Raw genomic sequence first — 15,571 nt, 5'->3', positions numbered from 1 at the left:
AATCTGTTTAACTCAGTCAGTGAAGAGTTACATTAGTACATGTATACAATCCCTAAAGCACAGGTCTTATCAGCTGACAATTTTCAAAGCACTTTTGAGATCCATTTGAAAACCAGCTATAAGATCATTTATTTGTGATGAACTATTTAAACAGAAAACCCAACTGATAAAAAATATACTTACATACATTCTGGTCGTTACCATTAAACTACCATTAATGAACCACCATTTTTTAACTCAGCCTAGTTTTCACACACTGGGTCACACTATGAGTACAAGTTGTGACTATTATTGACATTGATAGTTCCCTTTCTGTCAGTCTCTCGACGTTGTGTCGAGAACGACAGATGGGGTTCGCCCTTGAGAACCAATCAGAGGTGGACAATCCTGGGGCCAAAGAGTAAAAGTCCTGCCATATTTTTGTTTCACCCATGAACTTAGCAGCTGATTTCACCAGCGGAGGAACCAAAACATTCCTTTTAAGTCACAAGTCAAATCTCAAGCCCTCAAAGAGTTAATGTTAATGAGATGATTAAGTGAGTAATTTAATGATGATTGAGTGATGAACACCTGCTGTTAACAATCAACATCACTGAAGAAAAGAGAAACACAAGAAGTACAACTGACTTCAGCCACAGCCTTGGATGACATCAGCTGAAAAAAAAAAAAATTCACCATAATTGTGGTCAGTGTTTGCTTTAGTTGTGCTCTTGAGTCGTTCAGTAATAGGTTGTGGGTCTTTTTCTGTCTCTTCTCTCAACCGAATGCTGGTATGTCGTGAGCGCACTGGTGGTCACACAGACTCCCCACTTATGGTTATAAAGCACTTTAGGTGTACAGGAATACACAAGCGAGCGTTATATAAATGGCTTATTTATTCAAAGATACTTGCTAAATTAATTACAATATTTGTTCAATGCTGAATCAAATCTTGAAGGAACAGAATAGTTTGTATTTCTGGTTTAAATCTCTCTAGGTTTATGATCTGCATTTGGATATAAAAACCTCCTAAATCAATGGCACAATACAGCTTCACTATATGGATCAGTCTTTTAGACATGAACATTTATCATATGAACCTCAACAGTGGTGACAATTATAAGTCATACTGCATTGCATGATGGGAGTTTTTCATGCATTGCAGCTTGAAGCATTTTGTTGAGCGTCACCATTGTTGAGCTTCATATGCTGGTTCATGATGTCTGTCTAGAAGTTTTAACTCAGGTACGTGCATTTCTAGGGTTGGCGGGCTACTATCGGTGTTTTATACCCCACTTTTCTTCGATAGCCAGCCCCCTGACAGACCTGATGAAGAAAGGACATCCAGAGAGACTGGACGGCTGAGGCAGAAGCAGTGTTTCGAGCTCTGAAGCAAGCCCTAACCTCGTCACCGGTCCTGTACGCTCCAGATTGCGGCTGCCCTTTTTTTCTCCAGACGGACGCCTCAGACAATGGTCACCCCAGATCAGTCCTCTGGAACACCATGTCTCGTCTCTAGATGGGACGAGAAGATCCTGAGTTGGCTACTCCCCCTCTATGGCGGAGACCATCACCCAAGCTAGGGCCCCATCTACTAGGGGTTTATACGTCTCTAGACGGCGCCTCTTCTCATCCTGGTGTCACTCTCAACGAGAAAGATTCACTGAGGTGCTCGATCAGGATCGTGTTGTCCTCCTTAAGAGACGGGAGACTGATATCTCCCCTCCACACTGAATGTGTATGTAGCCTCTGGGCCCCCCAAGAGCCCCTTGGAGGTTCCGATCTTCCTCACCTGACGAGTAAGATGGCCCTCCTGATGGCGCTCGCTTCCATCAAGAGGGTAGGTGACCTCCAAGCTTTCTCCGTGTCCCCGGAATGCCTTGAATTCGGCCCTGGAAACTCTCACGTTATCTTGAGACCCAGGCCCGGATGCCGGCCCAAAAGTTCTCACTACTCCCTTCCGGGGCTCTCCCCATTGGAAAGGAAGGTATGCCTGCGAAAGTACCTTTCCACCCTCCAGTAGGTTGGGTCAGTTCGCTATCTACCTCTATTCTTACCCAAACATATGGCTAAGAATAGGTGTCTCACCAACCTTCCTTCTTACCCAAACACTGGTTAAGAACCGTCATTCCATCCATCACTAAGCAAGCACCCCCTGAGGGTTGGGCTGGGTAGAGCAGCCTTCCCCCTTAGGCCGGGACACCATATGAACTATCACCACTTTCACTTTATTTCTGTCATACATTCCCTTAAAGAGAAAAATGTCAATTCTGTGATTATTTTCTTTCTCTCGTGATCCCGTGAACCCGTATTACATCTGCACATCATAAAAGATGTCTAGTAAAATTATTTTATTTCAAGTGAATTATAAATGTTTTAAATATATGTATTGAAGAACCACATCACACCAGCCTCCTAATATCTTTTATTCACTGTGTTTTACTGACGCTGACTCATGACTCTGATGTGACACTATGCAAACAAGATGAAAACAGACACCTCATTTATCCTCATTTCAGTTCTGTTTATTATACCAACAGGTGGAAAATATACAAATAAGCAGGATGTAAAATATGAAAATAAGTCTTCCTAGAGAAAAACCCAAATGATGTGAGGTGCTGAAGATCAGATGTAATATAATGACATATAAACACAGAGAGAGAGAGAAACAGCAGCAGATTCAGGAGAGAAACACACAAGAGATGAAAAGTAAGAACTATTTACATTCTCATTTCTATTAATATTATCCTTTTGATATGACTTTGTTTTATAAAAATTGTGATCGTTTTAACTCTTTTTTTTCACATATTTATATAGCATAACAGACACAGTATAACAACCTTTCATATCACATTTATTTCATACATCTTTAATTATACCTTAAACAAGTAACATTCTGTGAATTCTTTTATTATTTATTTAATGTGGTTACCAAATTTTTTACATTTAATGTTTTCAATGTGTTTCTTCCTCAGAAATGGCTCAGACTCTATATTTCAGTCTTCTTGTCATTGGTGAGTTTTTGTTTCTGGTTTTATGTGTGATTTATGTGAATCGATTATGTGTGTCTAATAAAGACTCAAACTCTCTCTTTCAGCTCTCTGTTCATTATCTGAAGGCATTCAGCGCCGCTATCACTATATAAACATTGAGAAGACCTGGACTGAAGCTCAGAGATACTGCAGAGAGAAATACACAGATCTGGCCACAGTCAACAACATCAATGACATGAACGAGCTGAAGAAGACTGTGAATAACAATCTGGAGTTTGTCTGGATTGGACTGAAGAGAACAGATGTTTTTACATGGAAGTGGTCTCTGGGTGATCCTGTGAAATATCTGAACTGGGAAACTGAACCATCAACTGACACAAATAATTGTGCTGTTATGAGAAATGGAAAATGGCGTCAGCAGAAGTGTATTGATAAGCTGGGATTCATCTGCTACAATGGTGAGTGACAGCAAACCTTCACTTCACAAAACATGATCATAAGACAACAATAATAAACATCACAGTTAAGAAACAGAACACATGTGGGTCAGATGAACAGGTTGGAGCTGAACTCTACAGGATTGGACACTTCTGATTTAAACAAATACGCAAAGACAGTCAATGTAACACAGTAACATCATTACATCTGATTCACTTCTCATCTCTGACTTCAGGTGTTTCAAAGGATTTCATTATCTGTCAATCACAGACTTTCCTTCTCAGCTGTGGTGAGTTCTCTGAGTTTCATCATTTACATGTTCACTGATTTAAAGGCCACATAACATGATGAGAAAATAAAGATTTGTCAAACACAATTGTCTGTAATGTTACTTTTATCAACAGATCAGGGAACTATTAAAGTCCTTTCAGCCAATTACGGGCTTACAGACCGACAGACCTGCTCTACTGGAAGACCAGATAACCAGATCTCAAATGTTCAGTGCAGTCTGAACACATCTCTAACGGTGGCCACTCGGTGAGAACAGAAAACATTATTAAAGAGTTATCAGATATTATCACATCATCTTTATATATTTTTGCTGTTTTTTGTATTTATTATCACAGATGTGATGGAGAAACTAATTGTTCTATGGTTGTGAACAATACAGTTTTCACTGATCCTTGTCCTGGAACTCACAAATACCTGAATGTGTCTTATGAGTGTGTTGAAGCACCACCAAGTGAGTTTTACACCCAACTGACACCAGACCTTATAAAACACTACACAAGAGTAAAGTTTAAGTGTATTTTAAGTGTTATTTATTTATTTAGTAAGTATATAAGTAACAGTCTGCTAGTAGTGAACCTGTAGGTGTATTATTTTAATACTACTGGGGACTAAACTGACCTCTTCTAAGTTTATGAAACTAGACTTTTAAGTGTAGTCTAAGTTTAAGTCTGGGGTTTTAACTCAAGTCCTCGGGTCTCCCCACACAGAATCATTTAGACGTCTCCCTATTGAACACATGAACGAGTGAATAAGTCAAATCAGATTCAGTCAATGAGATAATGAAGTGAAGATTGAGTCATTCACAATCACTGAAGAAAACATGAACAATAAGAAGAAAAACCCTCATCGTGTTTAGTGTTTCACAGCAAAGTCCGTGGTGTAAAAATGTACACCCTGGTGTATATATGAATCCATCACTATGGGTGTACAAATTCACACTGAAGAAGAGTCTTTCTGGTGTGAAATGTTAATTTATTCTTGCAATTAATGAATCAATTGAGTTGACTTTACAAGTGATAATTAATCTTTAGTGATGACACCTGCTGTTCATGATCAGAGTCCACTGAAGAAGTGAACAGGAACAGGAAAAAAAGACTGTAGCCACACAGATTCATGTCATATAAATACACAATCAGATATGCTAATAAAACACAGTGGACTTCTTGACTCTTGTTCTCTTATATTAATGTGTTTGTTGGTTAGCTGTGATTGTTTGTTTTATTGTAAATGGAGTCATTTTGTGTTGATGATACACTGGAAGTAGTGTGCTGTTCCCTATCAAAAGCTACACTCGATGCTGCATTTCAAATGCTATGGGAGAACAGTCTTTGTTCGACCGGTTGTGAAGCACGTGTGTCAAACACGGCAATAATTATTTTGGCTTTAAATAACCTCGGCAGGTGACATGGCTAATTACACCCACACCTGCAGGATATAAATACGTGTGAATGCGGACGCCTCATCAGGTTCTTTTGTCTTCAAGGACTTCAAGGTGTGCTTGTGTTGTGAGGGAGAAGTCTCCCTCTTTGTTGTTTTCAAAGCCTTTATTATAAAAGAGATTTTACCAAGATTCTTACACTAGTGACCAAGCACTCTCTGAGTTACTTAGTCTAGTGTAAAAATAAGGCAAAATAAAATAAAACCATGACTGACTCGGATCGGAGATTTGTTTCTCCCTGTGAGAGGATGCTCTCCGATTTCGATAAGCATGAGTTTTGCTTTGAATGCTTGGGGGCTGACCATGCCGCCAAGGGACTTGAGGGAAAGTGTGAACTCTGTGATGGTTTTGGGTTCAGAGTTCTGCGTGCTCGGCTCGCCTTTTTTAAACGAGACAGAGCCACCTCTTCCTAACCCTGTGATTCGCAGTTTGTTTTTGCTGAGGTGCGGGAGACGGATCCGTCTGCTTCTCCCGTAAATTCACTGAACCGCGACTTCCTCGCCTCCGCTTTTGAAGCGTGCCCGGCACTTCTTCTGAGCCGGCGGAGGATGAGGTTTCTCTTGTTTCTGCGGGGTTAGATAGATCCGCCACGAGGCGTTCCTCTCGTGATATTAAAGCGGTTGAGGATCTACTCGGGGCGGTAACCAAGGCAGTCGACAGGCTCAAACTCGACTGGCCGCAGGAACAAGAGGCTCACAAGGGTTCAAAGCTCAACGACAGATATCTGTCGGGTGGCCGGAGGGATGAGCCCCAAAATCGGGCTCTCCCTTTCTTTGAGGATCTCCACGGCGAACTGTCTCGCTCATGGCTCACTCCTCCCGTGTTTTCGTGCCATCGACGACGATTTATTCGACCATCGTTGGCGCGAGGCCACGGGGATACACGCCGATGCCCAGGGTGGAAGAGACGCTGGCTAGCTATCTCTCCCCTGGGACATCGTCGTCCCTGAAAAAGCCTTCTCTTCCCACCAAGCCTTGCAGAGTAACATCTGCGCTGGTGAGAAAGGCTTTTCAGGCAGCGGGTCAGGCTGGTGCTGCACTGCACACCATGGCGGTTTTGCAGGCATACCAGGTTGACCTACTGGATGATGTCAGCACTGGCGGGGTGATTGACGAAGCAGGGTTTTCAGACCTACGCCGCGCCACAGATTTGTCTCCCCGTGCAACCACGCAAACGGCCCGTGCTATCGGCCGTTCCATGGCTGCTTTGGTTACTGTTGAGAGACACCTGTGGTTGAACCTCACGGGCATCAAGGACAGGGACAGAGCCTTCCTCCTTGATGCCCCTATCTCGCCTTCCGGACTGTTTGGAGATGCGGTTAATACCGTTGTCACCAGGTTCCGGGAGGCGAGACGTCACGAGGAGGCATTTGTCAAATATCTACCTCGCTGTGCTCAAGCGTCTGGAGTGTCTGCCACCCACTCCGGACCGGTTCCCCAGTCCCGACCGGGCACACAGTCTACCTGAGGCGTGAGGTCCTCAGGGAGAGTGTGGCGAGTCGAGCCCCCCCTCGCAGAGGCAGGGGAGTGGCCCACCGTGCCCTCAGGCTGCCTCGGGAGGACCAGACCTGAGGCGCTTCATCTCTTCTAACAAGAGATCCTAAAATGTGTGCACGGGACTGTGGGGGTGTGTCCCCCCCGAGGTGGGGTGCATAAAATTCCAAGAGAAATTGGAGGCTCCCATTCGGTACCCTCAAAGGGCCGCTTTGCAATCTCCGCCGTCACTGGGCCTTTCGGGGATAGCGGGCTCAAAAAGAATGCTAGATGTTCGGTTGACTTCTACCATATTTCAGGACGCCATACATCTGGTATACCCCCCCAACGAGAAGTGCCAAAATTGATACGCCTTTCAGAGAAAACCTGGCAGCGTGGAAACTACTGCCAGGTATCTCTCCATGCGATGAAAGAACTGTAGACCAGGGCTGCAGGATAAAATTTGCATATCGCCTTCCGCGAACGGCGTGGTCTTCACGTCCACGCAACCGGAGAGAGCAAATGTGTTGGCACAAGAATTACATGCTATGCTTGTTAAAGGGGCCATAGAACGTGTTCCCCTACCAGACAAAGAATTAGGCTACTAAAGCCGGTATATTTTAGTTCCCAAAAGGGATGGGGGATCAAGATGATTATGTCTTACATTCAGTCCCACGACTGGTTCGTGATGAACGATCTGAAAGATGCATACTTTCATAAATAGATCCTGCCACAACACAGGAAATTCCTGAGGTTCGCTTTCGGGGGCGAAGCTTACCAGTATCGGGTTCTTCCATTTGGCCTTGCCTTGTCATCCCGCACATACACAAAATGCACCCTGCGACTCCAGGGTATCTGCAATTGAAATACATAGACGACTGGGTGAATTTTTGCCTAGTCTTGCGAGTTAGCGCTTCGACATCGGGATGTCATCCGATCTCATCTCAAAGCTCTCGGGTTAAGACTCAACGCCATAAAGAGCGTTCTCACGGAAAATACAATGTATTTAGGGATAATATGGGATTCGACCACTTTCAAAGAGTTTTAGGTCTCATGGTGGCGGCTTCCACGGTGATACCTCTGGGATGCCTGAACAAGAGACCGTTTCAGTTGTGGCTCAAAGCCAGGGGGTTTTATTCAAGGGCCAACCCCCAGAGGCAGACAAGGGTGATGTGCCAGGGGCTTCTCACCCTTACTATGTGGTACAGACCTCGGTTTCTGACTTTAGGTCCCACTCTCGGTCCGTGTAGTCGTCGCAAGGTGCTAACGACAGACCCATCCCTTATGGGTTGGGGTGTGGTCTTAAATGACTGTCCAGCCCAAGGGATCTGGAGAGGTCATCTTCTCGATTGGCACATCAATTGCCTGGAAATGATGGCTGTACTTCTGGCCCTTAAATACATCCTCTGGTAGTTACGAGGCTACCATGTCCTAGTGCGGGGGGACAACCCTTCAGTAGTCTCGTACATAAATCAACAGGGCAGGTTGCGGTATTGCCACCTGAACAAACTGGCCCAGCAAATCCTGCCCTGAGAAGAGGTCAAATTCTTGTCCCTCAGAGCAATTTACATCCCGGGGCATAGGAATGAGGGAGCAGACTTGCTGTCCAGACAAGCTGTGATAAATGGGGAATGGAAACTCCACCCTGAAAAAGTCAAACATATCTGGAAAGATTTTATGAAGCGGATATGGACCTCTTTGCTAAGCAGGAGACGGCACAATGTCCCCTCTACTTCTCTGACTCATCCAGCTCCCCTGGGTCTGGACGTGATGGCTAATACGTGGCCCAGACTTCGTCTTTACACATTTCCTCTGATAGCTCTGCTCCCTGGAGTCCTGGCAAAGGTCTGTCAACAGGGCTCGCGCCTCTTATTGACGGCTCCCCGTTGGCCAACCAGAATCTGGTTCTCAGACCTAGTATCCCTCCTCGACGACTCGCCATGGGCGATCCCAGTCAGGAGAGATCTATTGTCTCAGGCGAAGGGGACAGTGTTTCATCCCTATACTGAGCTCTCGAACCTCCATGCCTGGCTACTTAAGGGCACCAGCTGAGAGATGTCGAGCTTCCGCCTTATGTAGCGGAGACTATTCTAATTGCTTGGCCTCCCTCCACTAGAAGGAGCTATGCCCTAACATGGAGCGATGTTGACAGATGGTGCATGGCACACCATGCAGACCCAATTACTGCCAGATCGTTTAAGTGCTGCATTTTCTGCAAGATAAACTGTCCTCAGGGACAAGCCCCGGTACTCAAGGTTTATGTGGCCGCCATTTCGGCCTGCCACGCCCTGATTGAGGGGGTTTCTGTGGGGAGCACCCTTTAGTCACCCGCTTTATTTGTGGACCGAGGCGGCTGATGCCTCCTTCTAGAGGGACAGTCCTTCCATGGGACTTAGCGACAGTGCTCGAGGGTCAAGTTAGCGCCCCCTTCGAACCTATGGAGTCAGCACCTCTTCTGACCTTTAAAATGTATTTTCTAATGGCAATCACCTCTCTTAAGAGAATCGGAGATTTGCAGGCGCTTTCAACCTCGCCGTTCTGTTTAAATTTTGCACCTGGGATGGTCAAAGCTATACTGCATCCTCACCCGAGTTATTTGCCTAAAGTTCCGTTCACCACTGTGCATCCGGTTATTCTTAAAGGCCTCTTGCCCTCCGCCAATCACAACGCTGGAGCAGGAACGATTACACCTACTGTGTCCAGTACATGCTCTTCAGACTTGCGTCTGCAACGGCTGCAACCAAAAAACAAAATCACATTGGGTGAGGGATGCTATTGCTCTGGCCTATGAGGCGCGCAGTCAAGCTTCACCTCTAGGAGTCAGAGCTTATTCCACAAGGGGGTTTCATCGTCTATGGCCTTAGCAAGAGGTGTCCCCTTGCAGCAAGTGTGTGATGCGGCGGGCTGGTCCTCTCCGCACACATTTTTTTTTCCGTTTTTATAGTCTGGATGTCCATGCCACTCCCGGCTCACGTGTCCTGGAGTCTACATCCCAGAGTCGTGCTTGAGGCCTCCTCTCGGATTGTGCACACACGTCACACAACCTTGGGGGGTCCAGACACTTCCAGTACGTTGCCGTTGGTATTCTCGTTCCCATAGCGTTTGAAACGCAGCATCGAGTGTAGCTTTAAATAGGGAACGTCTCGGGTTACTTGGCTGTAACCCTGTTCCCTGAAAAAGCGGGAACGAGATGCTGCGCCTCAATTCCGCACTATAGGCGTGCCCGGACGTCCTTTCAGACAAAGTTGGAACCTGATGACGCGTCCGAATTCACACGTATTTATAACCGGCAGGTGCGGGTGTAATTAGCCACGTCACCTGCCGAGGTTATTTAAAGCCAAAATAATTTTGGGCGTGTTTGACACTCGTGCTTCACAGCCGGTCGAACAAAGACTGTTCTCCCATAGCGTTTGAAACGCAGCATCTCGCTCCTGCTTTTTCAGGGAACAGGGTTACAGCCAAGTAACCCGAGACATTTTCATCACTGTTTGTAACCTGTGACATCATTCCTCCACTTTCATATTTGTTTTTTTTTCTGGAACCTGAACAAGTTAAGCATTTATCAAGACGTTTAGAAGAAATATGTTTTTGTAGATTGACATCTGAACTGTAAGTGTAATGAGAATGAATGAAAGTCATGAGACTTGAACCTTAATTTTTTTCAACAGACAGCAGTAAATCATACATCATTTATACTTCTAATGCAACATGGAGAGAAGCTCAGAGTTTCTGCAGACAGTATCATACTGATCTGATCAGTGTGAGGAACCAGACTGACAATCAACTGATCCACAACATCATTAATGATCCTCACACATCTGTCTGGATTGGTCTGTTCAGAGGCTTGTGGGAGTGGTCAGATAACACTGACTCCGCCTTCAGATACTGGGACTCTGGTCAACCTGATAATTCTGGTACTGATGCTTGTACAGTGACCAATATGAATAATGAGGGGAAATGGCATGATCTATCTTGCAGTGTCTCTTACACTTTTATGTGTCATGAAGGTGAGTTAATAAAAGTCAATGTGTGTGTTTGACGACAGAAGTTTCTTCATGATGAAACTGATCTCAGTTCAGTCTCAGTGTTTGTGTTTTGTTCTCATGTTCAGTTGTTTGTGTTTATTGTGTGTTCAGATGAGCTGATATTGATCCAGAAGAATCTGAGCTGGACTGAAGCTGTGAGATACTGCAGAGAGAATCATGTGGATCTGGTTTCAGTTGATTCAGAGAAGATTCAGCTCTGGGTGACATCAGTGGTTCATCAGGCCTGGACTGCTGAGGTGTGGCTGGGGTTACACTATTACTGTCTCATGAATCTCTGGATCTGGGTACGAGGAGAGGTCGTCTGCTATCAGAATTGGGCTCCAGGGGTTCAGATTCAACTGAATCACTGCAGCGGTGAACACAGAGCTGGAGCGGTTCAGTCTGGAGGAGATCATAAGTGGATCAGCCTTCCTCGATCTCAAGAACTCAACTTCATCTGCACCAGAAATAAAGAAAATTAAATCATGTGTGTCTGTCACTTTCTGTGATGTAGATCACTTCAGATGATGTAAACAACGCTGGTCCAGAAGAACTTCCAGTCTCAGTTTTTTTAACACAACAAACAGAACATTTATAATCAATAAACCAAAATGTTAAACTAATATCTTTAAGATTTAAATGTGTATATAAGATTTATAAAGAGATGTTATATATAGATTTATATGTATGCATGTTTTATAACTTTTGTTTGATTGTGAAATTATAGCAACATTCCAAATAAAATGTAAAGATTTACAGAGTCACATTGCTGACTGTGGGTAATAAATAAAAACACACTTTTGGAATAATTTGAGCAAAATACTTAGCAATAAGTAGTGATATTAATTATTAATAGACGAGGACATGGTGAATATGTAGCTCCGTATAGTTTACATTTGTTTGTTTGAATCATCTTTATGAAAGTTAAAAAAATATAGATTCCAATATTATATCTGTTTTATCAAAGCTTATTTATAAGAAATAATTGAAAAGGACAAAATTAAGATATGTATCCTAAAGCCATGGAATATTTTTTACAAACTTTTTTGACTTCTTATTGGTTGAACTGTCAACATGTGACCTGTGTTAATGATTTTTTTTTAGTTTGTGCTTTAACTGCTTTACAACAATTCTCTCATAGAGGTTTTAGCTTTCCTATTTGTTTCATTTAAACCGTTTATTCACTCTAGAATGTAATAGGTGGTACATTTGTTCTTCTTTCAAATAAAATTGGTAAAGTCGTTTTGATAAAAGTTTTGAAAACACTGAATTTAGATTTTTTTTTACTTTAATTGCATTTAAGAATCTCACAGACAATATTTCATGTCTCTTTAAGTTAATAATGGAAATGTGACTGCTGTCATCTGTGGTTTTCTTAATACAGTATAGAGCAGCTCTTCCCAAAGTCGGGACTCCAATATGGATCCAGACCCACCTTAGCCTATGATGAAAAAAATAACTTGTACACAAGATGTTCAAAAACAATGTATAATATCAATGAAACTGTATTTGTGTTCTTTTGATTAGGTGATAATATAAAATACAACACAATAAAAACATGATCAAAAATTAAACTTTATCTGTTATCTGTTTCTTCAAATAAACTCTTCATATAGAGTTGATTTGTTTTATTTCAATTTATTTAAAGTTGTTTTAAATGTTTATTAAAAGCAAGTTTTGTAATAATAATTGTACCGGACCTTTGACATTGACAAGAATTCAGAATTCAGACATTTGAATATAAACTTTAAGAACACCTGGTATAGAGGATATTATTGTAAAGTATTGTTAGATTGCACAATATTTGTATTTTTATTTATTTTGTTGCTATGTTTTTGTTTGTTCTTTGTTTTTAAGGAGTGTGCCATGCATCCCCCAGCCAAACAGCTTATGCCCACCTAGACGTCTCTGAACAGACCCCCTCTGGCAGCAGAGGATGCTGGGAATGTGCCGTGGCCGCAGGAAGTTCCTGGCTGCCTCTGTCGCGCTGCTCTTTATTCCGGCCCTCACCTGGATCTATCTGTCATCTGCAAACTTCACCGGTAAGACGACACGCAAAACACATGTCAGTCAAACACACACGTTTAAATAACACTCATCGGTGTTTTGACTTTCCAGTGAAACCTCTGTCACCGCTGGAGCTTCAGTCATCAGGGAGAATTGTCCAATAATGGACTAAAAAAAATTGTTAGGAATCAGTTTTATATGTTTGAAAAAAGCTTTCAGAAACCGTACGATCGCTGGGGGAGTGTATTGAGCACAGAAATACAACGTAATACACCAACTCGTTTTTTGACAAGTGGACCATGTTAAGCATGAGAAGACAGCACGTTTAACATTGTAAAGAAGTCAGAATGCATGGAGGTGTGTCATCGTCACTGATAGTTATTTCAGCTGATTCTACTTCCACTACAGGCTTCTCTTTTGTTGCAATCTAAAGGGCATTTACAAATGAAAATGAATTTATCATGTTAATTACAGTTATTGTGTAAAGGTATTATCTATCTCTCTAACTACCCCCTGATAAAGCAATAAACATGATACTAAATATAAAGTGTATTTATTTATGTGCATCCATGAAGATTACCCAATAAATGTGTAGTGTTACATGCTTTCAGCAAAGTGTTTACTTACCTTTACAAGTACAACATGACCCACAGTACACTTTTTTGAGAATACACTTCTGAAAATGTTGCCAGATGCCTGACGGTCCCCATAGCCTGAGTGAAGCAGTTCATCCCGTCATAAAAATTAAAATGTTCTCCAGTGAGACAATGAAATGAAATGATTTTTGACTCAAGATGGTACGTCACAGCGACATGTTCGTATCTGATTGTGAACACAGGAATGTAATTACATTATGCTATATAAAAAAATGAAATAAATAGTCCAATAATTAAAAAAATTAACTTAATACTATAATTTAACATTATTTGTACATATTAGTTAATTTAGTTACTTATGTTTAATTTGGCATCTTACTGATAATCTACAAATGTAGAGTCGAAGTATTGCTGTTTATTGGATTTCATAATAAAAAAAATGAATGTCTTGCCTTTCATTAAAGAGTTCCACTGAAGAATCCACTGATCAACAGCAATGATCACAAAACAAGGTACACTGTAAAAAGTGCTTCACTCACAAAGTAGGCTTTATTTAATTTAAATGGTTTTAATCTACTTAATTTTATTTGTTTTATACTAAAACGTATCACACTGTAAAAAGTAATACCTAGATCTAACTTATAAAAAGTGAGGCTAGTTGCTGCATTGGACTTTTTAAGTTGAATCAACTTGGAGCCTTTTTTTAAGTATAATAAACACTTTAATATTACTTAATACAAACGCAACAAAATCAAGTTGAGCTAACTAATAGTACCAGTATTCTTCAGTTAGATAAACCTACTTTTATTGGTAGAGGGAACTTATTTATGGGTTGTTACAAGTAACCTGTAATCATTTTATTTAGGTGTTATGAACATTAATTTTTCTTAGTAAAATTAAACTAATCATATGTGAATAAACATTTTAATTGAGTCCTGGCTATAACATCAAAAAATAAATCTTAATGTCTATATTCTTAGCACTACGGTAATTAACTTTACATAAACAGACATTGTCAATGACAATTACAAATTCAATTGAAGAAGAAAAAGATGGGAAGATAGATCGAAGACAATAACATTTATAAAATGTCAACGACTACAAAAGAGGCAATAAATGTGGCCACACACGTACACAAAATATAAAAATATTTGCCCAGAGGAATACAACAACTACAACCTAAAATACAACCCAGCTAACAAAAGTTTGTTATAAGAACGTTCCTTTTAAAATATTCAAAATGTTTAAGATAAATTCCAGCTGACAAAAGTCAACATCATGGTGATCAGTGTTTCCTTGAGTTGGGCTCGTGACCCTTGACATTTACTTTTGAACATAGATGTACTTTTAAGTACATTTTTCAAAGAAATTGAAATGATGCTCTGAGTAATGGTGTTGGTTGGTGGTCAGTGAGATATCTACCATGTTTACATTTAAATAAATTACTGTCCTGCTGATCTTGAAATTACATTAAAACATCTGGGAGTTTGATTACATTTTTCAGTCTCAAAAGCTTTTTTGAAAAAAGAAAATACTCAGAATTTAAACACACAGACATGAAGAATCAGTTTATGAATCTCAACAATGGTGAGAATAAACAAAAGAAAACTTCATGCTGCGATGCATGCTGGGTAACATCATAGCACAAAACTAATTAATAATTCCCAGCATGCATTGCGGTTGATCCGCTAATCTGAGTTAGTTGGTTGTTTCTCACCATTGCTGAGATTCATACATTGATTCTTGATATCTGTGTGATTCTAAAATGTTGTTTGATAAAAATACATCCGTTTTTCACAAATCTTTCTAGATATCTAAAAACAATTTTACAATGTCCTTTCAGGATCTCTAGCATAGCACTCAACCTAAATGAGTACTGAATCAAGCTATAACATCACAGAGGTTTTACCAATACCATTTGTTTAGGTTCATATTTGCTCTGCCGTGACAAGTGCACTTTATGAGCACTTTCAGCAGTTCAAACATACATTTGCTCAGGGGTCAAGATCCCAACTCAAGGAAACACTGATCACCATGACGGTAACTTTCTTAAAACGCTTAAAACATTTTATTACGTATTCAAACATGTGAAAAACCTCTAAGGAACGTTCTTATAACACATTTTTGTTAGCTGGGTTGTATTCCAGGCTGTATTTCAGGTTGTAGTTGTTATGTTTCTATGGGTAAATACTTTTCAGCAGTGACGCTGTTTGTTAACAGCAGATGTTCATCACTAATAAATCAATCATCACTATAATAATAATGAAACTCAATACAAATTCTGTCAAACTGGAGCACAGAAAGGTGTTGGTTTTGGGATAAATCTGGGCCA

At 41.3% G+C, this 15,571-nt stretch overlaps 1 protein-coding gene across 1 annotated transcript; it reads left to right on the top strand.

Annotated features, from left to right (window-relative positions):
- The first annotated feature begins 2,652 nt into the window (after nucleotides 1-2,652).
- Nucleotides 2,653-11,118, top strand: LOC130420416 (macrophage mannose receptor 1-like). The gene is made up of 4 exons (XM_056747700.1): nucleotides 2,653-2,688; nucleotides 2,955-2,993; nucleotides 3,077-3,430; nucleotides 10,748-11,118. The coding sequence occupies exons 1-4, from the start codon at nucleotides 2,682-2,684 to the stop codon at nucleotides 11,116-11,118; spliced, it is 771 nt and encodes a 256-aa protein (XP_056603678.1). The 5' UTR covers nucleotides 2,653-2,681.
- The last annotated feature ends 4,453 nt before the right edge of the window (nucleotides 11,119-15,571 follow it).

This window comes from Triplophysa dalaica, chromosome 5 (assembly GCF_015846415.1).
Source record: "Triplophysa dalaica isolate WHDGS20190420 chromosome 5, ASM1584641v1, whole genome shotgun sequence".
Taxonomy (NCBI): Eukaryota; Metazoa; Chordata; class Actinopteri; order Cypriniformes; family Nemacheilidae; genus Triplophysa; species Triplophysa dalaica.
Note: the sequence above shows the minus strand (reverse complement) of the source record. Positions and strands in the feature narration are given on the sequence as shown.